Raw genomic sequence first — 26,744 nt, forward strand, 5'->3', positions numbered from 1 at the left:
TCACTCCAAGCAAATAAACGTCAAACAAGTGAGAAGCTGCTGCGCCATTCGCGTACAGTTTACGTTGTTTTTGTATCGTAACGTGCGTGGCAACTCCATGGATGCATATGGGCAACTCTCCTCCTTACGCACTTGACGTTAGACACCTACCTCCTGGCAGCAGGTGAGGTCAAATGCAGAGGAAGCGAGCGGAAGAGCGGTGCTGACAGGTGGATTCAGATAGTTTCAGCTTTACCGGATGAAATGGACGACGACAAAGCGGCGCTGGTCGACAGCCTCATAGTGTGGGTGAGTATGTGTGTGTGTCGGGGCCGGTGGGGGGGGACAAGGAGACCGCGGAGGCGAAGTCGTTACCTGTGTGTCGGTGGTGGGGGTGGGGGTGGGGTGTCAGCGACAACACCGTCCACCGACTCCGAGGAAATGGGGGCAGGTATGACCGGAGCAGGTGGTCTCCAGCCCGGCCAACACCAGCCTGTACGTCGGTGTGTTAACGGTAACCATTAGCTCCAGTCGCGGGGTTTGGTTTTCACTGTGTCCGCCTAAGAAACGTTACCGTTACCGGAGGAGCAGCAGCACCGTCCGCAGCCTGCACAGAGTCAACTTACCACCGAGCAGCCAGGAAGAAAGACTAGTGTCGGTTAGTTCAGTTGATCCTCGCTGGATTTAAGGCGCTGATCCAATTAACCAGGAGATATTTGTGGAATGTAACTCTTTGTATGTTTGATAGTTAACGTTATGCAACTGATTGACAGAAGCTCACAGCCTTCACACTGTAGCTGGAGCTAACATTATAGCTGCTGGAGCGGTGCTGTGGTGTGGGACGCGTTCAGGATGCTGAATACACTTGTCCAGTCGACACTTTGCCTGTGTGTCTTTACCACTCTGTCAGTTTGCTCCAGAGTCCAGACCTCTCTCTTACTTCTTCTTCTCAGTGGATTCAGAGACTCAGCACACCTGCAGTGTTGTGGTTAATAAAATGCACAGCTGCACCATTCCCTCTCCCCTAGAGGTGTTGACTGGTCTCTGATGATGCTGTGTTGACTGGGGATCCCTCCTCTGTCTCTCACTCTGAGCTTTCTCCCGTGTTTTTTTTTTTTTTTTTTTGAGTTTTCCCTCAGTGGATGTGAGATTCTAAGGACAGAGGATGTTGTTATGATGCTGTGTAAAGCCCTTTGAGACAAACTGTTGGTAAAAATGGGCTATACAGATAAAAATTGCCTTGCCTTGACCCTGAGATGAGTGTGTTGTGTGTCTCCCAGCTGCAGACCTTTAACACTCCTGCACCCTGCACCACAGTGGAGGAGCTGACCACTGGAGCGGCAATATCACAGGCACTGCATCAGATGTGAGAAAACACACACACACACACACACAATGATGAGCACAGGGACACACAGCAACACACGTCTGCCCTATTGGTCATGATACCTGGCTGCTCTACTGATACATTATTCACAGCCAGTTGTGTCTGGTTCAAATAACTCGGAGCTCATAAAGCAGCCTGGTGCTTTGTTAAGCTTCAGTAGCAAAGCAAAGGCTAAGCTCTGCATTGATTTGGTTCCATTCAAATCTCATAAACAGAAAAGCTGATTAAACAGAAATGATCAATGCTCATTAATTTAAGGAGGATAGACTAGCTAGTTTCACTTCAAGCAGCAATCTGACACTCATTCCTACTTGTTTGTGTTGTCATTCTTATTAATTAGATACTATGTAGAATCCTCAACTGGAAGAAAGAGCACCGTTTATTTATTTGTTCAGTAGCTACCACATCAGTAGCAACTACTTTTCCTGCACAAGAAAATTACATTACATACAGTTGAGGACAAAATTATTAGCCGCCCTATAAAAAAATCACTTTTTTTGTGATTAAGTGCTGTTACACAAAGCAAAGATTTTTTTAACAGAGCTTTTTCAAACATCATAGTTGTATTTTGAATGTTTGCATTAATTTACTTTGCACTCAGAAACAGAATTATTACACAGAATCAGGGTCAAAATTATTAGCCCCCCTGATGCAAATAGTCAGTTGTATACTATTGTTCTGCTTGGGAAAGTCAAGGACAGTTAATTTGAGATATTTTATACTGTTCATTAAACATCATTATTTACTAACAAAGATACTTTTTTTACTAACAAAAACTCGGGATGAAGATTCAATATAGTTTATTGTTTGTTTTTTTATTGTTGTTTTTTTGGTTGCTGTAGAGGGAATTACTTAATAATTTATTTATTGAGTTATGATGGATTTATGGTGCATGTATAAGAGATATGTAGTATGCACATACTGATTATCTATTTTTATGTTGTTAAATGTGTGTTTTGTTTGTAGATGTATGTTGTTGAATGTTATGTTATGTTTTTGTTTCCATTACCATATACATTACCAGTCAATTGAAAAAAACATATTGATGGTTGTACCAGATTTAGCCCTTGGGCTAATTTCCATCTGTAGTCCCGACACTCAAATACAAAACACAATAAATTACAGATGCCAAAGAAGAAACAACACAGTGCAATATGTGTGTCCTTTTTGCTGCATAACAGCAAACAGTAATTTGTTTTAGTTTTCAACAAGTCTCAACAGTTTCAACACGTCTCCTGTGGAATCCCAGTCCATTCTTCTTTCAGAAACCTCTCCAGCTCCTCCAGGTTTGATGGTCTTCTGACATGGATATTGGTCTTAAATCCACTGAACAGATTTTCCCTAGGATTCAAGTCAGAGCTTTGTGCAGACCAGTCAATAATATTCACTTTGGTCCTCTGGAGGTAGTTCTTCACTCGGTGCGACCTATGTTTTTGTTTGTTGCCGTGTTGGAAGACAAAGCAACAACCCAGACCCAGTTTTACTGCTGACTTCTTAAGGTTGTATTTCAAAATCTTCACATATTCTTCTTTCCTCATGATTCCTTCCACCTTGACAGACGCACTGAAGCATCCCCACAGCATAAAACTCCCACCACCGTGTTTCACTGTGGGGACGGTGTTCTTTGGGTTAGTCACCTCTCGCTTCTTCCTCTAAACATAATCAATGTGTCTATGGCCAAAGAGTTGTAGTTTCATCTCATCTGACCAGAGGACATGCTTCTAGTATGGATGATCTTTCTCCAGGTTGTCCCTAGCATACTTCAGTCTGGGTGAAAGTGTCTCTTCTTCAGTGGTTGAGTCTTTCTTGGTCTGCAACCTTGCTGCCCATTCATGTGCAGAGCTCTAGTGATTGTGATTGCTTATGTTAGGAGAAAGAAGGGAGAGGCGACTAACCCAAAGAACACCAAACAGTGTTATGCTGTGGGGATGATCAGTGTGTCTGGAACTGGGAATCTTGTCAAGGTGGAAGGAATCATGAGGAAAGAAGAATATGTGAAGATTTTGAAAGAAAACCTTAAGCAGTCAGCAGTAAAACTTCTGACTGCAGCAGTTGTTGTTTTTTCTTCCAACATGACAACAAACAAAAACATACGTCGCTTCTAGTGAAGAACTACCTCCAGAGGACCAAAGTGAATGTTATTGACTGTTCTGCTCAAGGCTGTGACTTGAATCTTATAGAAATGGTCTGTGGTGGACTGAAGACCAAGGTCCACGCCAGAAGACCATCAAATCTGGAGGAGCTGGAGAGATTTCCCAAAGAAGAATGGGCTGGTATTCCACAGGAGACGTGTCAGGCTGTTATCCAGCAAAAAGGATATGCAACTGACTATTTGCATCAGGCGGGGTAATAACTTCGACCCTGGTAGTTTTTGTTTTTTGTGAAATAATTCGATTTCTGAGTGCAAAGTAAATTAATGCAAGCAACCAAAATAAAACTATGATGTTTGAAAAAGCTGTGTTAAAAAAATCTTTGCTCTGTTTAACAGCACTTGGGAAATATTTACTAAAAAGTGACATTTTCACAATTATAAGACAGGTAAGAACTTAATACAGGCAACATATCATTCTTCCTGATACCTCAGGCAACAACATAGTTACTGAACAATTCCAGGTTTGCAGCACAATACACAGCCCCATAGTCTGCGGTAATCAAAAGCAGTTTTCACAAGGTGTTTCCTTGATTTTTTTTTTTTTTTTTTTTTAAATCTGATTTACTGTGAATTGCCCTGTACATTACTGTGTGTTGCACTGAATGGGAAGCATAAAGAGACCTTTTGATGCTGTCTGGAGTGTTTGTCAGAGCTAAAATAAAATGGCCTGTTTGTATTGTTGAAAGTAATTCTGGGAAATGTAGGAAACGACTGCCTGGAATAAAAAAAATGCTGACAGAAGGGAACTGCAACAGCTTCACTCCTAAAATACAGGATAATTCATTTCATCGAGGGTCAGACTTGTCTTTGCATGGTTTACTGAGGAGTCAGAGTGGCTTAGCTGTTGCTTACTGTTGTTTCTTTGTGTCTGCAGAGACCCAGCATGGTTCAATGATGGATGGCTGGGTCGCATCAAAGCAGATGTTGAGGACAACTGGAGACTGAAGGTACAAAGCGGTGCCCTCTCCCCGGTCCTCCATGTGTCCCCTCTGACTTTTCTCTTCTTGTTTTGCTGAACCCCCTCCTCCCCGTGTGCTAAATCCTCTGTTTGCTTCAGTCGTACTCAACTGTCCTTGACACTGACCTCCTACCTGCTCCGGGGGGCTTCTCCTGCCTTAGCCTGCTCTCTGACCCTGCGCTCTGACTCCTGGTGAAATGTGTACATGTATGTTTGTCCATATATGTCAATCAGGGTGAATTACAAAAAAAAAATGCACGCTGTTCCCTTCTTTCTGTTTGGCTGTGATTGCGTTTTCCCTGCTACTGCTTTGTCTGCCCCAATAGGCCTCTTTCACCGAAGACATTTTGACATGTGACAATAGGAAAAGCACTCTTGAGCACTTGCTGGTTCTGGTATAGTCTTTTTTCAATGCAGACATATTGACTTGTCAAAGCTGGAAAAGCACATCATCATTGGTGGGTTTTTGTCCATTTAAAGCAGAAGTAAGCGGAATGTTTGTGTTAATATAAGTCTTAAATAGTTATATCTTCCGACAGCAATCACTTACATAGAGTGTTTGGTCTGAAACTAGGGTCTGTCAGTCACTCTGCTCTGCTGTAAGCCGAGGAGAAAACTTTCCTTGTATCCTACAAGCTTTATCCAATGAGGAGAGAGAACGGCATAAAGGGGCGGACTGCTAACTCCATCGGCTGACAGGAAGTTAGCCAAAACGGCCGGATCGCTTACTTCTGCTTTAAGTGAGCCAGGCCTGGTATGTTGTTGAGTCAAAATGTCTGTTGTGAAAAGTGTCTATTGTGCATGCTGGCTTACTGTCACTCTGTCATGGCCTACTGGGACAGTTTAAGTGTTAAAGGGATATTTCAACATTTTCAACAAATTCTCATATCACCATAATCCCTATAGTCATAGCAGTAGGTTCATTACCTTTTAATTGTCAGTGCAAGCTGTTTTTAGATCGACGGGGCAGAGACGTGAGCTCTGCACGGCGCGCAGTATTTTCGCCTTTCCCTCATCAAACTCATCAAATACACAATCCAACAACTCCAAATGCTCTCATGGACAAGTTGTGACCTGCACATTCACCACACTATGAGATAATAATGGAACATTACAAGACAGAGTTGTTTTCGAGGCAAATGCGGAGCCAGAACTACATTCCAGACACGGAGTGATTTCAAAGTGCAAGTAGATAAGAATTAAGATTAATATATTTCCATACAATAGTTTCCATTTTCCATACTTTTCCAGACCTGGAAATTTATCAAATCAAATTCCATACTTTTCCATACTTTCCATACTTGCGTAGGAACCCTCTATCTTGCTTCAATAACCTTGTTGGTGCATTTTCCAATTGATCTCTCGCTTTACCTCTTTGTCTTTCTCTCTTGGTTTATGTTAACATGTTTCTTGTAAAATGTTCACAAGACTTCCAGCTAGCATTCAAACAGCTTTGATTTACGATAGTATAGAACTGATGTGATTCTTGGCTCTTGGTGGCCTAGTGGCAGAGTAAAGGTTTACTGATCATGAGGTCATCGATTCCTGCCTCAGACATGACACATCATTGCTTGATTTTCAAATATTCAGCTGTCATTGGACGGTATTTGATGGTGGTGATGGTGGCGTTACAGCATGTATCTAAATTTCAAAACTTTGAAAATAAATTCATAACAGATCAACCATATGTGCTAGCTTTGCAACTTTCACTTTCAAATTGCCCAATTTTGTCTATTAAAAAAAATTGCCCGGCCCCGACCATTGCTGCGCAGCAGCTATAATTATACGTTATTACCTCATAGCGTGGTGACTGTGCAGGTCGCAACTTGTTCACCAGAGCGTTTTGGAGCTGTTGGATTGTGTATTTGATGAGGCAAACGTAGAAATACCATGAGCCTCCGCTGCGTTAGCTGAGCAGCTAACGTCTCTGCCCCGCCGATCTAAAAACAGCTTGCACTGACAATTAAAGGTAAAGAACCTACTCCTAACTATAGGGATTATGACAATAGGATAATTTGCCAAAATATTGACATATCCCTTTAATGTTATTCGTTATAACATGTCAAAATTCCTGCCCAGTCTGTTTTTTTGTCACACATTTGAAAGTTCTTAATTTTATCATTGCATGATTAACGTGTGTGTGTGTGTTCATGACATTTAACGATCTCTTGTGTGCGCGGCCTCCTCAGATGAACAACTTAAAGAAGATTCTTCAGATGGTGCTTGAATATTACAATGAGGTAGGCTGTGGCCATGCACAAAGCATCCTCCTTGTGTGTGTGTGCATGTGTGTGCACCTTTGGGAGTTGTAGTGTGAACTGTTTACCTAGTGTCCTAGGTAAAGTGTCCTAGCCCCAGGTGACTTGCATAAAGACAATGCAGTGCGTAGTTGAGGTCAATCCCGGTCGACAATACATCCACATACAATATTGAAGGCCAGCATTGTTTTCCATTCAGTTTATTCAATTAGGCTTAGCACATGACTGAAGTTTTAAGTGAGGGGCCACTGAGCTCCTAGTAAAAAACATTAATCTGGAGCCTGCAAAGTGTTTAAAATGTGTGCAGTGCCAGTGACAGTACTATATTTGCTATAATTGTTGTATACCTGTATGCTCCATCAGGTCTTAGCCCAGGAGACCTCAGACTTCCATCTGCCAGACCTGGCTCTGGTGGCCGAGCATTCAGACCCTGTGGAGCTGGGGAGGCTGGTGCAGCTCGTACTGGGCTGTGCTGTCAGATGTGAACGTAAACAAGGTATGTGATTGCTTCTATGTCATGTACAGTTTGTGTGCACAAAATGAACACGGACAGGTACTCATGTCCGTCTGCAATGTACTGTAAATCTGCTGCACAGAGCAAATAGAAGGGGGGAATTCATCCAGATTCAGTCAGGTTTAGACCGTCACCCAAACAATGTTTAATTATTGTCCTGCCAAGTCAGTGACAAAAGCAGAGTGCATCAGGCAGCCTGGCTGGGGAATCAGTGACAGGAGTGGATTTGGACATTTGGAGCCAGGACACAGAAGCAATAAGTAATGTGTTTGACCAATCTTTGTCATTCTGTTGACAGAATACATTCAGATCATCATGACTTTGGAGGAGTCTGTGCAGCATGTTGTCATGACAGCCATCCAGGAGGTCAGTCCCTCATGATAACTTTTCCTCATTTGTTGTTTTATAGATGTTGAAAATATCCAGAAAGGTTTGATTGAACAGTTGTAACTTTTTTCCCTGAAAGTTTCTGTCTCAAAGGCACGTCGCCAGCAGCAGGAGCTGTGACGAAGCTTTAATGAATCTGTAATAAATCCAGCGACATTTTGTTTCTCTGCAGCTCATGAGTAAAGAGACCATGGCCCCATTTGCAGCAGAGCTGTCAGGGGACTTGGAGCCGCAGGTCAGTGTTGTTACCAGAGAAAACTTCATTCACTTCTGCTGTGACATCCTCTAAGTGGAGATGCAATGAACAGAAACAATTGCTCTAGGGCTGCATCTCAACTAACGATTATTTTCATTATCGATTAATCTGTCGATTATGTAAACGGTTAATCGATTAGTTGTTCGGTCAATAAAATGTTAAAAGATGTTGAAAAATATCAATCAGTGTTTCCCAAACCACAAGATGACGTCCTCTAATGTCTTATTTTGTCCACAAACCAAAGAGAGACTCGGTTTATTGTCATAAAGGAACAAAGAAACCAGAAATATTCACATTTAAGAAGCTGAAATCAGAGAAGTTGGACTTTTTTTTCTTAAAAAACTACTACTACTTCAATAGTTGACGATTAATTTAATAATCAATTATTATTCGATTAATCGATTAATTGTTGCAGCTCTAAATTGCACCACGGAAGGGAGCACACAAGAACCCTTCAAGTGTAGGGACCTGAAATGAATATTTGATCTGTGTAGTTGTAGAAAATGAGATTCCTTTCTGTTTTCTTGTATGTCATGTATTACACGGCTTTATTGAATGCTGCTCTCTGATTGGTCCATCGCTGCGTTCTGCGGTCCGTTATGTTTGGATTCACTGATTGATGAGTGATTGCTCCTCCAGTCGGCCGTTGCTATGGAGTCCCTAGCAACGGTCCGCTCAGCGGTGGTCTATCGAGAAATAAACACCGCAGAATATTGGTGATTGACCAATCAGAATCGAGTATTCAAGAGAGCTGTGTTCTAAGGAGAAATAAACCCAGACAGGTTGTATGGTTTCATACACTACCTGAAGGGGTTTATTTCTCCATAACAACCGACCAACTATACATTATCCCTTACTTGTCACAGGTCCATTTTGTCTGACCAGCAGAGAAAACAACCTCAAGAATTATTGATTCATTCATTCTATGTTGGCTAATCGACTGGTCATTTACTTATCCTTCTGATTCTAATGACCTGTATAAACTGTGGAAGTTACCTAACGTTTGGCAGACAGTCAGATCATCTCTGAAGCAAACCCCCCACTGTGTGTGTGTTACTCACTTCAGTTTCTCCTTCATGCATGTAGTTAAAGAAAGCTCTTGAGGATCTTGCTGAACTTTTATCGGAGAAGGACGCCCTAGCCCAACGCTGTCAGGAGCTGGACATACAGGTGAGAAGAGTTTGCACACACACACGCTCAGACTCTGCGTACGCTTGTAAAGAAAAATAGACACTAATATGAGTCATTTACAGCCCATATTCAGCAGTCCATGTCTACGCCCACGGACACATGCCAGCCCATAATGTACAGTATAAACAGGAGTTGTGTAATTGGCTGTGATGCTCGGGTCTATTGTCTGGAGCTGCTGTGGCAGAAGGACTGTGAGCTTCCAGTCTGGACTCTGCTGGCTCTCACCGTGGCAACCAGTCCATGCTGTAGCACTGCTAGGCCCCACTCATGTCAGTACAGGCAGACTCATCTAACAGCTTCTGATCAGTTGTTCACCTGGACTCTTGACAGATTGATTTGCTCTGTCTCCAGTCTTGCTCATCTCTGGCCGCAGCGAGGTAAGTCCAACATGGCTGCTGATCCAGCTCAACTAAACCCATCTAAACCAGCTGCTCAACTGTTTCCTCTAACTCGGCTAACAGACGGCTCTATCGGGATCCTGCACGAGACAAGTCATACAGTGTGTCTGTTTCGATACTGACTTCTGTTTTTCCAGAAATCCACAGAGGGTTAAAGCAACATCTTATAATTTCTACATGGCCCTTTTACTGGATAATTAAAATGACAGGACAGTCCAGAGGAGAGGAGAACAGACGTTAGAGGAAGGGCTGGGCAATGGTTCAATATTATTTTATATAAACATTCAGTTAAATTGTATTCTCATAATTATTGTCAGTACTGACTTTATAATAGAAGACTACAAAACAAGTTGCTGCAACTTTTTTTTTGCAACAGTGGAACATGGTTCATGACACAAAACAAAAATGTTATCATGTTTTTTTCTTTTTTTTTCTTCTTTTTTTTAACTTTATTGATTATTTATTTTAGGGTATCCCAGCCCTGGTTAAAGGTGTAGTTTATGGTTTTTGGAGATGACTAATGATCCAGTGTCTGGTGGTAAAATACATTAGGTAAATGGGTGTGAAGTGAAATCGACTAACAGTGTATTAACATGTTTGCTTAAAGTGCACGTTGTCTGTGCTCTGCTTCCAGCATGGATTGACTTAACTCTTTGCTTTAACAGCCGGGAGAGGAGGAGTATCTGTGACAGGAGTGTGTGTTGTGATGCTCACATGTGACTTTGCTGCTTTGCATGAAATAATTGACCACAGAAAGTGTCAGCATCATAGAATATCCCTGCTGACCTTTTTTTTGTATATTTAATTCAATTCTGAGCTTGTGAAAGTGACTCTAACACCTTGTTGTACCTGGACAGGTGGCCGTTCTTCAGGAGGAACGAAACAGCTTATTGGCTGAGAATGATGTACTGACTGACCGGGCCAATCAGCTCGACACTTTCGATGACCCCAGCACACCTTCAGGAAGGAAACACAGCCAGTTACAGCAGCAGCTGGAGACTCTGCAGGAGGAGAACTTCAGGTCTGTTTCTTCCTGGCACCACCCATCCTACTCTGTGTGTGTGTGTGGGCCTGTCCCATTTCTCCACACTTGGCTCAGTGCGCTTGGTTACGCACACACTTTGGTGACGTTTTGCCGGCTGAACGTATATTTGCATAGTATGCAAGCATGTATTAAGTGGCCAAGCGTGTGGGGTTATATTTAAAGGGACAACGAGGAGTTTTGGAAATCGAAGTGTTCTCATACTACATTTACCATGAGTCTCCGCGCGCACAGTGAAATTCTTGGACCGGCGCAAGACGGACGTCTTGCCAAGAATGTTTTCATTCATCAACAATGAAAGTCGGAGGTTGGAAGACGATCATATACCGTGGTAGTTCTGACCATAAACAACGATTCGGCTTCGTTATTCCCATGACCCGCCGGGCAGCGTCCGCGAAACCGAAAGTAAGGAAACGCTGGTCGGCTCGCCCAGCGTTTCCCCCGGTAATTAAAATAACAAAATAACGATAGAGACAAAACGATATATTTATCGAAAATGGAGCCATTAACAAGTGTGGGTAGTGTTGATTCATCCACATTGACCTGAGACTTTTTTATAACCAAATAGAAACTCCTCGTTGTCCCTTTAAAAACAATCGGGACATACTTGACAAGTGCAGCCTGTGCCATTGCGCACACTAGCGCAACTACAACACACACACACATAAAGTATGACATTAAAAAGTCATAATTATGAGATAGAAAGAATCGCATTTCCTAAACGTGGCTTGTGGCTCCCGGTGACGGCGGACTTCACCGTGGTGCATTGTGGGATTTATACTTGGCCAAACACCACTCGGATGCGCTCTTACCTTAAGTGTGGGTAAAGTGCAAATCAAACGTGCTGCACTTTCGGTCGTTGGAGAAATGGGACACACTTGCGCACTGACACTAAGAACATGAACACACGCCAAGTGCCCAAGTGTGTCGAGTGTGCATATTGGGACAGGCCCTGAGTGTGTGCTGGCATTCCTTTTGAGGGCTCGGAGCTGCTGAGTGTGATGCCATTCATCCTCACCCTCTCTCTGACCATTTGCTGCCTGTTTGTTTTGTCTGTTCTGTAGGTTTGTCTCCACCACACCTCTCATACACACTGCATTCATCACTCACTTACCAGACTACAGGTTCCTTTACTTCACTGCATTGGGCATTGCCCACATGGGACATGCTCTCAATCACTCGACCACTGACTACCCCTTCTATGTTGTTATAATCTTATTACATTTGGGTTAGTTGACTTTAAACTTGCATGGCCTCCCTCTTTGTCTCCCTCACTGAGGCTGGGCTATTTCAGAATCAGATTTTTATTTGCCAAGTATGTACAGACATACAAGGAATTTGACTCTGCTGTATTATGTCATTGCTCAGTTCTTGTTGCTGTCTTTCTTATGTGTGTACAAGTACAAACATAGATAAGTAAAGATAAGTAAAGTGGCAGGTGGATTAAGGTGGTCAGTCGGTAGTGCAAATAAACAATAAACAACAACTGTGACACTACAACTACCTCAGAGTGGCTGTGGAAGTTTCTCCTCTACATCTTTCAGGCTGGAGGCCGCTAAGGACGACTACCGGATTCACTGTGAGGAGCTGGAGAAGCAGCTGATCGAGGTTCAGCACCGTAATGACGATCTCAACGGCCTGGCAGAAGAATCTCGTGCTCTCAAAGATGAACTGGACGTTCTGAGGTCTGTGTAGGGACAAAAACTAAGTAATGTTTTTTTTTTAAAGGCAGCGTTTAAAGGCAGTAAACAGACAGACAGCTGAGGCAGTTAGATGGAGAAGGAAGACCTGCACCGTGATTTCACTGATTACCAAGCACTCACCCAGAGAAGATGGAGCCAATCAGTGAAATGAGCTTATGGTGATGGCATGAATTAAAATGTATTTACACAAGTTTGACAGTTCAATGTTCATGGAGGCAAAAGCCAAGATTCTTTATTTGTGTCGGTTGGAACCAGTGATCAGAGGTTGAAGACAGGAAATGTTTCTTTCTGAATCAGTTTGTTGTTACCAACTGCCAGATAGTATGTGACCTTAATGTTGTCCTTACAGTGTCTACTTGTCCTGACTTGACCTGAATTAATGCTAATTCAATTATTTGTCTTGGCATACTTTTCTCTTTGTTGTTGGCTTGTACTCCAACTCATGGGCTTTGTGTTCATACAGGAGCTGCTCAGATCGAGTGGTGATGCTGGAAGCCTCAGTGGAAACATACAAGCGTAAACTTGAGAATCTGGGCGATCTGAAGAGGCAGATGAAGCTCCTGGAGGAGAATAACACCACCTACATGCAAAACACCGTCAGCTTGGAAGAAGAGCTACGCAAGGCCAACGCCGCTCGTGCCCAGCTCGAGTCATACAAAAGACAGGTATGTGATGGTCACAAAGAGAAACTCCAACCTCAAATAAAAGCCACTTCATAATTACATGCCACTATGTATTTCCCTGATGTGTGGTCATTTTTTTTCCTTTTCAGGTCCAGGAGCTACACAGGAAGTTGTCTGAGGAGTCGAGGCGAGCAGACAACCTCGCCTTTGAGATGAAAAAGCTGGAGGAGAAGCACGACACCGTCATCAAGGAGAAAGAGGTGGTGCAGCTTTTGAAGAATGTTGGAAGGAAATTCTCTCTGTAAAACTGTTGACTAACTATGGGATTGTTTCCCCTCCACCAGAGGATCATCATCGAAAGAGATTCTCTGAAGGAGATCAACGAGGAGCTGCGATGCAGTGAGGCTCAACATCACCAGCTCTCCCAAGCAGGTACGGTGTCTGTCTGGACCAAGGGGGCAGTTGTCGGTCTGAGAAGTGAAGCTCACTTCCGCGTTCAAAAAACTGCAATCCCCTCGGATTCCTCTGGGGGCTGGTGTCAGAAGGGAGCATTCCCCATAGACCCCCATGTTAAAATCGCCGACTTTACATCCTCAGTAAACATGTTAAAAGCCTGGTGTCAGAACGTTTTTTCGTCTCAATCGATAGTTTCTACCCCCGCACACACTCTGAGGGGGGTGAATTTTTTTTTTAACTCTACCGTTTTACTGTTATTAGGTTAAAATTCTGGCCAATTAGGGCGCGGAAACGTTGAGTGACAGGTCCGAGCAGCTCCGTGGACAGCTGCTTCGAGGCCAGTGGGCGGGCTCTCGGCCGGCCAATCCAACATGGCGCTGTTCAGGCCGCCATATTTGAGTCACAAAAACGACTCCCCAAAACCAATGGGTGACGTCACGGACGCTACGTCCATTCTTTTTACAGTCTATGGTCTGGACGGTTGGACGCAACGACAATGACCCACCTGTCACTTTCATATTCACAAATGCATATCACCTTTCCCTGTAGGGATGCTGTCTTCCAGCAGCCCCAGCCATGATAACCTGGCAGCTGAATTGATACCCATTGAGTACAGGTAAGAGCCACTGCCACTGACAAAGGAGGATTTGTTTTCCTTCCTGCTACTGTGGGAATACTGACTCTGTGTGATTGCTCAGGGAAAAGTTCATCAGGTTGCAGCATGAGAACAAGATGCTGAGAGTGCAACAGGAAGAATATGAGCAGGAGAAGATCGCAGCTTTGCAGGCTCAGCTGGAGGAAGCACATAAGCTGCGCAGTGAGCTGGACACTGAGAACAGGTAAAGACTTTGTGTAGATATGATAGAGGTTGATTCCTCTGCTAGATTTTCAAACGTATCCTTCTCTCTCTGCATTGTGACAACCGTCCAGGCTGAGCCGAGAGCGGGTTGGCGAGCTGCAGCAGCAGGTGGAGGACCTCCAGAAGGCGCTGCAGAGTCAGGCAGCCAAACCTGATGATGTGAGTGTGTCAGCATTCACTACTACCACTGGCAAGAATATGGAATCACTACTAATGGGGGATGCAAAAAACAAATCACAGACATGACAGAGCTGTTTTTTAACTGCTGAACATGTTGATTTGTCAACATACCTCAAATAATAATTAAATTGTTATGAGTGGCACATTTTTTCTGATAAAGTGGAGGGAAAGAATATGGAATCACTCAGATGAATGGAATCGCTGAGAGAAATTATTGGAATCATGAACCAAAAATATCACACTTAGTACCTGCACCTCTGGCATTTTTGGTGACTTCAGTTCTTTGAGGCATGGACAAATGGAAAACAAATATCTTCAATAAGTCAGGGTCCAGCAGCATTCAGATTTTATTTACAGTCAAAACTCAAACTATGATTTTAATGTTTTTCTGTGCAAAGTAAATGCTCTCCCTGAATGTCACTGTATTTGTAGATGTTTTTAAGTCAGTTTTTTTTTTTTTTTTTCATTTTCTTTTAGTCAAACCTGAAGCGGAAACTTGATGCACATATGTAAGTGTGAGCCTTGGCCTGAACGCTTTCATAAGCAAACATGTAAAATGTTTTTCCATCTGGTCCAGTAGAGGGAGATAAAGAAACGACTTCTGTTTCCTCAGGGTCCAACTGAATGAGGCTCAGGATGAAATCATGAAGAAGAAGGAGCTGCTGGAGGACCTTCAGCCTGACAACACTCAAACCTGTAAGTCTCACTGTGGAATGCTAATATAAAAGTTGTATGACATTTACCTCAGTGAAACCTAAAGACTTGAATTCCCCCAAGCCTTGAAGGTGGATGAGCTGATGGCTGCTCTGAAGAAGAAGGACGATGATATGCGAGCGATGGAAGAGAGGTACAAAATGTACCTGGAGAAAGCTCGCAACGTGAGTGATGAGTGTTGTTTCAGATTTTCTTATTGTATTCTATTTGTGTTAATCCCTGAATCTATGAAGCCCGGTCAGTGTTTCAGCCTCCTGTCCTCCTTGTAGGTTATCCGAGCGCTGGACCCTAAATTGAATCCAGCCACTGCTGAGATTCAGTCCCTGAGGAACCAGCTGGCCGACCGCGACAAGCAGATCCTCAACCTGGAGGTAAAGTTGCTTTTTGACTTGTTCACTCTTTGTTTAATGTTTATAAGATGAACAAACTTTTAAGACTGTTTTTAAAAATCCAACTCATTTCATGTGGCCTACCCTAGCGTCAGTGTGAGCAGGCCCGGCTGAGGGAGTATGAGGAGAAGCTGATTGTCACAGCGTGGTATAACAAGGTAAGACTAGATTTCTTTCTTCCTTACTGTATATTGTACAGTGTTGGGCACATTACTTTTAAACAAGTAATTAGTTATAGTCCCCCCCCCCCCCCGGTAACTAATTACCAGGAAAAGTAACTATTGCGGTACTTCTTTTTGTAAAATGCTCAAATATGTCAAATTACTTGGAGTCGCCCCCCGATCATAACCCTAACCTCCCGTTTATCCGAGTTAACCAACTGAGGAATACTGAGTTGGTTAGTTCCAGATAAATGTTTTTTTTCCGACTAGTTGATGGACTGAAAAAAAAGTGTAATATAACGTACACTTTAAGAGGAGTATTATTTTGTGACGGGACTTCTTGAGTCAAATAACGGAAACGGCGCTATAACAGGGAAGCAGTAACTTTTTTGTGTCAAAGTCAAAATCATTTATTAGTCTTCCGTGGGAGAAATTTCTCTCGGACAGAGAGCAGTGCTGCTTCACAACAAGACAAAAACAGTACAAAAGAAGAGCTGCAGGAAAGTACTAAAAACATACAGTAAAATCATTAAAGTGCAATATGCCTCAGAGAGTGCTAGTGGCAGATGTACGGACACACAAACATTCATACACATCATCACACAAGCTGCTCATTCATACATTTAATGGACAGAGGGATGAACGAGTTTTTGAGGTGATTGTGCCTGCACAAGAGGACTCGGTATCTTCTACCTGAATTTAAGAGCACATACAGTAATCAGGGAGAAGTGCATGCATAGGATCTGCTAGAATAGAGTTTGCCAACCTAATGGTGGCCTGTTCAAACAGATCTTGAGGTGTGCGTGGGACAGGGGAACCCAAGATTTTGCTAGCCGTCTTGACCAGATTAAGTATTTGAGATTTGGCTTTTACTGTGTACTCGTTACTGAAAACAGTAGCGCCGTTAGTAACGCCTTATTTCCATCACAGATATTGTATGAAAAGCAAAAACTTGAACTTGAACTTGGAGTAAACCTGTCATCTCTTCCTCAGAGTCTGAACTTTCAGAAGCTGGCAATTGAGTCCCGCCTCGGTGGCCGCGCCTCATCCACGCCGTCGCCCGGCCAGTCCTTCCTGGCCCAACAGCGGCAAGTCTCCAACGCCCCACGGCGGGCGCTCTCCGTCAGCGTGCCTGCCACCAACTCCAAATAGACTCAGAGCCAAACGTCTCACCTTTTCTTCAGTGAAGGGAGAACAGCCTCCCTCCCACAAGTGAGCACTCAAGTGACCTTAAACACATCTGCTCTCAGCACTCGGGGAATGGTCACTGATGAGTTGATTGGGACTGATGAGCACTAACTTACCAACCCCACCACCCTGTAAGTCACCCACACTGTCCCACTGCACACTGGCTGCAGCTTGCCTTGCATAGAGCATTAACCCACAACCTGTGTTCACCTCACAAGCTACAGTAGTGCACCCTGTCGTACCACAGACTTAGAGCATACTTCATAGGTGTCTTTGTTGTTGCTTTGCAGACTCAGCTGAACACTTGTCTTCAGTTTAGCTTTTGCTCTCCTGTATACACTTAATGATTGAACTCAGAATTGGAGCCTGTAATATATGAATGTAATTTCTTCTGAATGCTAATGCCAACTACATGTAACTTGATGATTGTTGATATAATATGTACAAATGAACCATCATACTATGCAGTGAGGGAGGTACCGATGTTCTCATCCAGCAGACTGAGAAGACAAGTCTCCTGTAAATGATCAGCATAGCTGCTGGCAGCCATCAGTCACTGAAAAATGTCTCTACTAAATGGAACAAGCCCATCATGCAAAGCTGTGAAAACACACACAGGTCATATTTAGTGATCGACCTCAGAGCTGCAGCTACAAATCTTACAAAAGAAATCCAGGAATATTTGAACTCTGCATACTCTAAATGTAAACTGGCAGGCCTTTCTATTGACTCAGTGTGTTGAATCTTAATCTTTAGTAACGACTAATGAAAACTGTAATCTCTGAAATTGTACAGCTGTAATGTAAACATGATGTGACACCAGCTTTTGATCCAAATGCTGGGACCAGTTTCCACATTTGTACACTACCTGCGAATTGTAATATGAAAATTTTGATTTCTATAGTTGATATTGTACTCAATCAGATGTCTTTAGTTCAGAGTGAAGAGAGGCAGCTGCCCTCTTGGGTGTTATGGGATATTGAGTGTCTGATCTTAGGGAGTCTGGAGGTTAAACTGCACTAGTTTCACTACATGAAATGGCTCTCGATTGCTTTGTTACTCTGTGCGTTTGCAATAACACTAAAGGGGCATTCTGTTGTCATGGTTTTGCCTTTTGTACACACAGACATGTGTCAAAGCACTTTTCCTTTGCAGTGACTGATTCTTGTAGGTTTTCCTGATTTTAAAAGCTGTGTAATTTATGTCAAAATAAGACGTACAATCAAATGTAGCACAGCACTGAAACTTGATGTGTAGTGTCATGTCTGTGTGGAAATGGTGGAAAGTGAGGAAGGCAGTATGAAGTTAAGTAGTTAAAGATTTAATGCCTGTTTCTTTTTTTTGTCAATAAATAAATAAATCCTTTATTTTTCTAAAATCCTCTTCCATTCAGAGGCAACAAGCTCAGTTTGGATCTGAAGATAAGGAAACGCACATCACACTTTTTTTTCTAATCCAAACTTTCTTTAGTGATTTTTCCATAGAACAAACAAGATCACAGGCATTAATGATCAGCTTCATGACAGACAATAGTTCCATGACAGGTTGTCGGCTTCCCCCATATGCAATTCCTCCAATGCAATGATTTTTTGTGTGGGCCTGGGCACTGCATGAGGTGGAAATTCAAAAGACGACAGCGAGGGGCTCCAGCACTATAATTTGGCCTGTTACTTTACTAATTGTTTTTTATTATGTAGCCCAAAACTCTGATAGAAGAGGGCAAGACAAAGTCAGCAGGTGACTGCCTGCATCTGTTGCAAGTGTCTGCTCTGTCAGGGTAGATTTTAGCCAGCTTGGCGTTCCTAAGATAAACTCTATGCAGAATTTGACATTGTAGAAGGCTATGCCTCGCACAAATAGAGATGAGTGAACACTATTTAGCATCTCCTCCCACTGTTCATCAGACAACAGAACCCCGAGGTCAGAACAGTTTGGAGACAGTGTATAAATGTATTGTATACTGTATGGTTCCTATGAGTGCTCTCTGCTTGGTATTGAGGGTTAAGAACTGGTCTTGTGATTTTGGAGGACTATTGCTGCCAAACCAATGAATGAGGAGAAAACGGCTTTCACAAAAAGGTCATTAAAGCTCACCTTTATCAGGCCAGGTGCGAAAGACTGGGTCAGAGGGGACTACTTCAGGGGAATAGAAGTGACTTAATAACATTAGTGCTGCTGACAGAGGCTACACGAGATACAAGTTCTAGCCATTCCACAAAGCCACAAGGCCAAATTTATTAAGAACATAAATTAGGTATCCCTATCCCCACTCTACGCGGTCAATTGCTTTTTCAGCATCTTAAGATGAAATGAGTTTGGCAGAGTCAGTGAAGAATAAGGATTTTGAGTAACCTTCAAATATCTCCCTGAAATGAACCAGTCTGATCTGGATTGACTATCTGGAGACGGCCTGCTAAGACTTGGAACATAACACTTTTAAAGAGTGAATACATTTTCACTCATTTGACACAAATTTCTGAGAAAAAAAGTCAGAAATTGTGACTTTTTATCTCAGAGTCTTAAAAAAATATCTGTTGTTAGCCCTAATGCTCTTCCGTACACACAGGTGTTTTTCCTCTCTGACAAATTACAAATCAGTCTTATCAGGGCAGAGCCAACCATACATGACCAACAAGGACAAATTCTGACCATTATGTCTGATATTTATTTTTATAATGAGCAACAGAGGAGCTGAAATCATTCCTGTAGTAGAAAGTTGGAAACACGGCTGCTGATATTGTAATTATCACAAGAAGGAAGGTATTAGATGATGTCCAGGGTAAGTCATCACACTGTCCCACTTTCATTGTGTTGTGACAAAACATAACAATATATCATCCTCAATCTTTTATCTTATCATCTCCAGAGTTTCATGTGCATGCTCTTCACTGTGTATGTACTGTAGCTGCAGTAGGCGGGGCTTCAGCGGGCCTTGGCGTAGATCTTGAAGGGGTGCGGCGTGCGCGTGGCTCCAATGATTCCCTCTGTCCTCAGCTCGGCTCCATCCACAGTTGAAAAACGGAACTTCTGAAACAAACTGATGAAAAACAAGAACAGCTCCATCCTGGCCAGGCCCTCTCCCAGACACGCTCGCTTTCCTGGATAAAGACCAAGCACTGTTCTCACCACCCATCCACAGTCACATCGCTTTCTACTATCACTATGAAGTAGCACGTTTCAGTTGAAAGGTAAGTTTACCTGCAGAGAAAGGTAAAAATGCATCTCTCCTCATGAACTTCCCTTCAGCATCCAGGAAGTGTCCCGGGTTAAATGTGTGCGGTGTCTCCCATTCAGTCTTGTCAAACAGCACAGAGGTCAGGTTTGGCATCACAGCAGTTCCCTGCACAAACCAAGAGCAACAGAACAATCAACTCACTGTTATAGTTGTCAGACATGAGAGGTATCAAAAATGTAACAAAGTTATATTGTTAATCTTCTGTACTTATAGGGAACCTTTTTCAACCTCAAATATCATCACTTAAGCTGAACTTTAAGGGTCAATTCAGCAAATACAGGGCTCCACACTAAATACTGTCTGTAGGACAAACATCAACAAAACAGTGAAACTAGACAAGTCATTGTACAGTAACATTAGCTGGATTTCCCCACATTATGTATTTCACTTACTGTGTTTAAGTAGGAACAAGGTCCTTAAGTATTTCTCATCTGTTTTACTATTGTACTGTATTTTATTTCACAACATCAAGTCACAAACATTTTCAAGCTCACACTGGGTCTACAGTGTGAGCTTGAAAATGTTTGTGACTTGTTAGTAATTTCACGGACGAGACAGATGGTTTGTGTGTCTGTGAAGGATCACATTCAGCCAGGTCATGATAGATTACAATAAAATTAAAATTATAAGATTTAAATTAAACTAAATTAAAGAAACAAATTTCAAAATTTGTACGCTACAGCACAAGTTGGTTTTCTTTTATTATCTCTTGGCCTGACTACAGAAGGGTGAACTTCACCATTCAGGTTTTCAGTGCTAGTGCGAGTTTAAGACCAGGGTAAGAGAAAACATTAAACAAATGAATGAATAGTTAATGGGTTTTTATAAATAATTCTGGTGTTTTGTGCATCCAGCACTAGGATTTACACTTTTTTTTTTTTTTTTTTTTTTTACATTTGAACAGTTTTTTATTTAATTCTTTATCCTTAGTTTCTGTAAATGGTAATGGAGTACTTCCTCTGTGCGTTCTAAGTCGATGCACCTTGGGTATGAAGTAACCTCCCAGTGTGGTGTCTTTGGCAGCCATTCTGAATCCATTGAGGGGAACAACATTTCCCATCCTCTGGATCTCATGGATGACAGCGTCAGAGTAGGGCAGGCTGGCTCTGTCGGCCATGGTGGGGGGACGCGTCTGTCCGATCACCTTGTCTATCTCTGCCAGGACTTTGTCTGAGAGGTGAAATGAAAGACTTAAATCAACTGATTGAAGTAAACTCTGTGAGACAACATGTCTCCTCTGAGCACCCACCTTGGATATGAGGGTTCTTGATGAGGTAGATGAGCCCCCACTGCAGTGTCTTTGAAGTGGTTTCACTCCCAGCCAGGAACAGATCCAGACAGCACAGAACCAGGTTTTTGTCCTCAAAGCCCTGTTCACTTTGTCCTGTACTCTGTCAGACAAAGGAGGGTTCAGCTCATGAAAGGGTTAACTGTCTGTTCACATACACATAGAGACTGAGTCAAGAATGTGAACATTGTACTTTCTCTTCCATCAGGAAGGTGTCGATGTAATCCCGTGGGTTGCTAGGATCCAGATCCAACTTGTGTCTCTCTATCTCTCTCCTGATAGAGGCCTCCAGAGATTTGGAGTTGCTGAAGATGCCATTGTGAGGCCCTGGCAGGTGTTTCATCAGCGCTGGGAAGGCATCATAAAACTGTTTGAAGAGGGGAAAAGGGACTAACTCATTCATGTTGGTTTTATCTACAGGCAAGTAAAGATCTTACTCTGGCTTGGGATATGTTTTGTTATTAAAATGTTCAATTTAGAATTAAAACAAACTCAAATAACTATAACTATATCTATATCTATCCATCTCAAACATGTGTGTGTTGGTCCTGCATCTTACTAGAGCCCATATGGATCCTTCCAAATAGGCAATCTCAGTTAGGTTCTTCAGCATGTTCTGGAAGTTGTGATCACTGTAGTCAAACCGTCTCCCAAACACTATCTGACAGATGATGTTGGCCACAGCGTTGTTTAAGAGGGCCACAGGGTCGAATGGTTCACCTGCACAGAGGAAAAATCCTCAGTCTGACTGCACTGGGTTTTGGTGTTCACTGCAAAAAATCAAAATCTAACCAAGAATATTTGTCTTATTTCTTGTCAAAATGTAATTTCTAGTCAAAATAAATGTAGTCTAATCTTTTAGACACTTTTTAATTTTTTCAAGCAAAATTTCCACTTTAAATAAGTAGAAAAATCTGACAGTGGAGCAAGTTTTTCTTTCTTATTACAAGCACAAAAAACCTGCTTTCACTGGCAGATTTTTCTACTTATTTTAAGAGAAAATGTGTTTGAAACAAGTGAAAATTATTTAAAAACAAGTTAATTTTTAGGTGATGACTCTTATTTTAAGTGGAAGGAGATTCGTTTTGACTAGAAATGAGACATTTTGACAAGAAATAAGACAAATATTCTTGGAAATATTTTGAGTTTTTGCATTGTATTATTTCTCTCTGTGGTTTTTGCCAACCTCTCTCCTTCTCCATCGCCTCCAGCAGATGTCGACTCTCTTCACTGATGCTCTGCTCTATGGAGCTCTTGGCCAAACCAAAGGTACGTAACATGGCCATGGCAAAGCGCCGCTGTCTCCTCCACACCTTCCCATTGCTGAAAAATAGACCAGCTGACACAGAGAACAAAGCCAGGTCAGCCGGGTTGACCACTTCCGTTCTGATGTACCACATTCCTGGGATTTACCTGAGTTGCCCGAATAAATTCTCTCCACCATTGGGCTGTAAGGCCGATCCACAAAGTTGTCAGCCTGTGTCACTAAGGCTTCCTTCACCATCTTCCAGCCAGTCACAAACACGGTTTTGTGTCTTCCCAGACATATGCAGAACACATTCCCATAAACATCAGCTAGCTGTGGATGCAGGAGAATAAGCAGCCTATTGTTGAGCATGTGATTCTGATAAGAGCTAACACTGTGACTTCATATCAACTGGGTTTTAACAGTGTTTTATACAACAAACCTTTATTATTATTATCATACTATTAAATAGCAGGAAAGCCACAAATAAACATAGACATTTTGTTAACTAAGGGTCTTACTATGAAGCAGTGACTGTAAATTAAAGTAAAAAACAAAACAAAACATATACATTATTATTTGACCTGTTGTGGACATACTCATGTGAAATTTTCAGAATTTTTTAAAAAAAAGCACTTTAACTTAAAATGTGTCTGCTGTCAGCTTACCTTGGTTAGATATATGTGAGGCTGTTTTGGTTCAATGCTGAAGACATTTCCTAAGAAAGGGAGAGCCAGTGGTCCCGGGGGGAAGTTAGGTGGAGTCTTTCTGCTCAGAACATACACCAGCAGGAGAAGAGCCAAAATAAAGAGCAGGATTCCCCTCAGGTCAAGCCACAGGAAGAGAAGCTGCCTCATAGTGAAGCAGAGAAGAGCAAGAGACTGGTTTGGATCACTTGCTCTATCATCAGCCCCTAGTTAGAGATGGACTGGTGCTCTGCTGACTCACAGATATACAATGATCTATGTGTGTGTGAGAGAGAGAGAGTTGGGACGCCTCTTCATTTACCAGATAAAAACACAATAAGTTACAAGCTGACCCAAAACATACATAGAATATCAAGGTGGGCATTTATAAAGAGGACATTAAAAAAGTGAAATAAGTGTCAGGCCATAACATAAAACCACATTTGTGTAAATGTAGGACTTGAAAGTTTCTTCTCTGTTTTTAAGGTTTGAAGATACAAAACTGGCAACCCAGGTACACTATATGTTGTGCTGCTTTCATAGAACATAGGAGTGTGTGAATCTTTAGTGCCTGGGTAGATTTTAAACATCAGTCTGCTTTGAGAGGCTCAGTTGTTCTTGGAAATGTCGGTTGATGATGCATGTTATGATACACACGTGGTGTTTTCCAGACATTGTATTTATGGTCTGTGTTTCATGCGTTGTAGAATCTAAAATAGAAAACACAACCTATTTCACAACCACACGATGCTCCCCTGGTCCACAACATTTATTACCCCATAATGAGTAATTACTTACAGTTAGAAATCAACACAATAATCAACTTTGTGATAATAGTTACTGCTTTGTTAATGAGTCACCAGCTTCAGTGACTTTGTTATGATGATGACATACACCAAGTTCCTGATATATCAACAAAATAATTTCAGTCTATGACTTAATAATGGTTTATACATGAGAGGAAAGAAGTGTTTCGAAAAACAACCAGTACAGATTGCTTGTAGTTCCACAGTATGAACGTATACTGAATAACTACAAGAACAAAGCTAAATATCTTTCATACTGTACTATCAACAACATTTTTATGATATAATAACCCGCCCTCTGTAATCATACAACATCATGTTATGTTTTTTTGCTCTCGGCTCTTGTCTCCTTCACAGTGGTCGACTGGAAATGGTCATCTTATGTCATGGTTCAGGTTCTGGTTAGGATTGAGGTGAATGTGGTTAACCTGCAGAGAAAGGCAGGAAGGCTTCTCTCTTCACAAACTTTCCCTCACTATCCAGGAAGTGCCCGGGGTTGAAGGTATCTGGAGTCTCCCATTCATTCTTGTCAAACAGCACCGAGGTCAGGGAGGGCATTATTGCTGTGCCCTAAACAAGAAACAAAACAAAAAAAACAAGATCGTTGACAAGTCAAAACACAAAGACAAAAACAACACCTAGAGTTTCCACTCCCCAACTGTTATAATCCTGTTAAGCATTAGATTAGTGTGATCTTGACACACCTTGGGGATGAAGTAACCGCCCAGTGTCGTGTCCTTGGCAGCCTCTCTGGGTCCGTTGAGTGGGAATTTAAAAAAAAAAAGCACTTTAACTTAAAATGTGTCTGCTGTCAGCTTACCTTGGTTAGATATATGTGAGGCTGTTTTGGTTCAATGCTGAAGACATTTCCTAAGAAAGGGAGAGCCAGTGGTCCCGGGGGGAAGTTAGGTGGAGTCTTTCTGCTCAGAACATACACCAGCAGGAGAAGAGCCAAAATAAAGAGCAGGATTCCCCTCAGGTCAAGCCACAGGAAGAGAGGCTGCCTCATAGTGAAGCAGAGAAGAGCAAGAGACTGGTTTGGATCACTTGCTCTATCATCAGCCCCTAGTTAGAGATGGGCTGGTGCTCTGCTGACTCACAGATATACAATGATCTATGTGTGTGTGAGAGAGAGAGAGTTGGAACGCCTCTTCATTTACCAGATAAAAACACAATAAGTTACAAGCTGACCCAAAACATACATAGAATATCAAGGTGGGCATTTATAAAGAGGACATTAAAAAAGTGAAATAAGTGTCAGGCCATAACATAAAACCACATTTGTGTAAATGTAGGACTTGGAAGTTTCTTCTCTGTTTTTAAGGTTTAAAGATACAAAACTGGCAACCCAGGTACACTATATGTTGTGCTGCTTTCATAGACTTCACTAATCTTTAGTGCCTGGGTAGATTTTAAACATCAGTCTGCTTTGAGAGGCTCAGTTGTTCTTGGAAATGTCGGTTGCCTGTTATGCATGCATGGACGTTTAAAAAAAAAGTGATGATTCTGAAATTGTAGACCTTTTTAAAGATTGATGATGCATGTTATGATACACATGTGGTGTTTTCCAGAAATTGTATTTATGGTCTGTGTTTCATGCGTTGTAGAATCTAAAATAGAAAACACAACCTATTTCACAACCACACGATGCTCCCCTGGTGGTCCCACAACCTTTATTACCCCATAATGAGTAATTACTTACAGTTAGAAATCAACACAATAATCAACTTTGTGATAATAGTTACTGCTTTGTTAATGAGTCACCAGCTTCAGTGACTTTGTTATGATGATGACATACACCAAGTTCCTGATATATCAACAAAATAATTTCAGTCTATGACTTAATAATGGTTTATACATGAGAGGAAAGAAGTGTTTCGAAAAACAACCAGTACAGATTGCTTGTAGTTCCACAGTATGAACGTATACTGAATAACTACAAGAACAAAGCTAAATATCTTTCATACTGTACTATCAACAACATTTTTATGATATAATAACCCGCCCTCTGTAATCATACAACATCATGTTATGTTTTTTTGCTCTCGGCTCTTGTCTCCTTCACAGTGGTCGACTGGAAATGGTCCGGTGAGTTGCATAATTCAGCGAGCCTTGGCGTTAAGCTTGAAGGGGCGTGGTACTCGTGTTGATCCAGTGACTGCCTCTGTACTCATCTCCACTCCGTCGGGAGCTGAGAAGGAGAACTTCTGCAGTAAACCAACCAAAAACAGGAACAGCTCCATCTTGGCCAGGCTCTCTCCAAGACACACACGCTTCCCTGAGGAGTTCACATATGCACACACATGAGGTCAAATAACACAGGATCATCTTATGTCATGGTTCAGGTTCTGGTTAGGATTGAGGTGAATGTGGTTAACCTGCAGAGAAAGGCAGGAAGGCTTCTCTCTTCACAAACTTTCCCTCACTATCCAGGAAGTGCCCGGGGTTGAAGGTATCTGGAGTCTCCCATTCATTCTTGTCAAACAGCACCGAGGTCAGGAAGGGCATTATTGCTGTGCCCTAAACAAGAAACAAAACAAAAAAAACAAGATCGTTGACAAGTCAAAACACAAAGACAAAAACAACAGCTAGAGTTTCCACTCCCCAAACTGTTATAATCCTGTTAAGCATTAGATTAGTGTGATCTTGACACACCTTGGGGATGAAGTAACCGCCCAGTGTCGTGTC

The 26,744-nt window shown here is 42.2% G+C and overlaps 3 protein-coding genes across 3 annotated transcripts in view; 1 reads left to right on the forward strand and 2 right to left on the reverse strand.

Annotated features, from left to right (window-relative positions):
• hook1 (hook microtubule-tethering protein 1) lies at window positions 1–17,886 on the forward strand. The gene is made up of 22 exons (XM_085773225.1): window positions 1–288; window positions 1,260–1,345; window positions 4,393–4,465; window positions 6,666–6,716; window positions 7,098–7,230; window positions 7,547–7,614; window positions 7,808–7,870; window positions 8,978–9,061; window positions 10,338–10,501; window positions 12,067–12,207; window positions 12,689–12,890; window positions 12,998–13,108; window positions 13,193–13,280; window positions 13,854–13,920; window positions 14,003–14,143; window positions 14,235–14,322; window positions 14,821–14,852; window positions 14,957–15,039; window positions 15,121–15,221; window positions 15,327–15,428; window positions 15,536–15,604; window positions 16,601–17,886. Exons 1-22 carry the CDS (start codon window positions 244–246, stop codon window positions 16,757–16,759), a joined length of 2,151 nt encoding a protein of 716 aa, XP_085629351.1. The 5' UTR covers window positions 1–243; the 3' UTR covers window positions 16,760–17,886.
• A 1,555-nt stretch (window positions 17,887–19,441) lies between these two features.
• Window positions 19,442–23,493, reverse strand: LOC146988169 (cytochrome P450 2J2-like). Its single transcript, XM_085773226.1, has 9 exons — window positions 23,233–23,493; window positions 22,732–22,897; window positions 22,505–22,657; window positions 21,878–22,038; window positions 21,512–21,685; window positions 21,280–21,421; window positions 21,013–21,200; window positions 19,994–20,135; window positions 19,442–19,893 (listed from the first exon to the last, which is right to left on the reverse strand). Exons 1-9 carry the CDS (start codon window positions 23,419–23,421, stop codon window positions 19,718–19,720), a joined length of 1,491 nt encoding a protein of 496 aa, XP_085629352.1. The 5' UTR covers window positions 23,422–23,493; the 3' UTR covers window positions 19,442–19,717.
• Window positions 23,494–26,123: 2,630 nt separating this feature from the next.
• LOC146988170 (cytochrome P450 2J6-like) overlaps window positions 26,124–26,744 on the reverse strand; it is a 4,615-nt gene continuing 3,994 nt past the window's right edge. Inside the window, exons 7-9 of the mRNA XM_085773227.1 lie at window positions 26,712–26,744; window positions 26,435–26,576; window positions 26,124–26,334 (exon numbers count right to left, since the gene is read on the reverse strand). Of these exons, the coding sequence (XP_085629353.1) occupies window positions 26,159–26,334; window positions 26,435–26,576; window positions 26,712–26,744 (351 nt within the window). The 3' untranslated portion in view covers window positions 26,124–26,158. The remainder of the gene's footprint in view (window positions 26,335–26,434; window positions 26,577–26,711) is intronic.

Source organism: Trachurus japonicus, chromosome 4 (genome assembly GCF_045865225.1).
Source record: "Trachurus japonicus isolate A0001 chromosome 4, Traja_1.0".
In the NCBI taxonomy this organism is placed as follows: domain Eukaryota; kingdom Metazoa; phylum Chordata; class Actinopteri; order Carangiformes; family Carangidae; genus Trachurus; species Trachurus japonicus.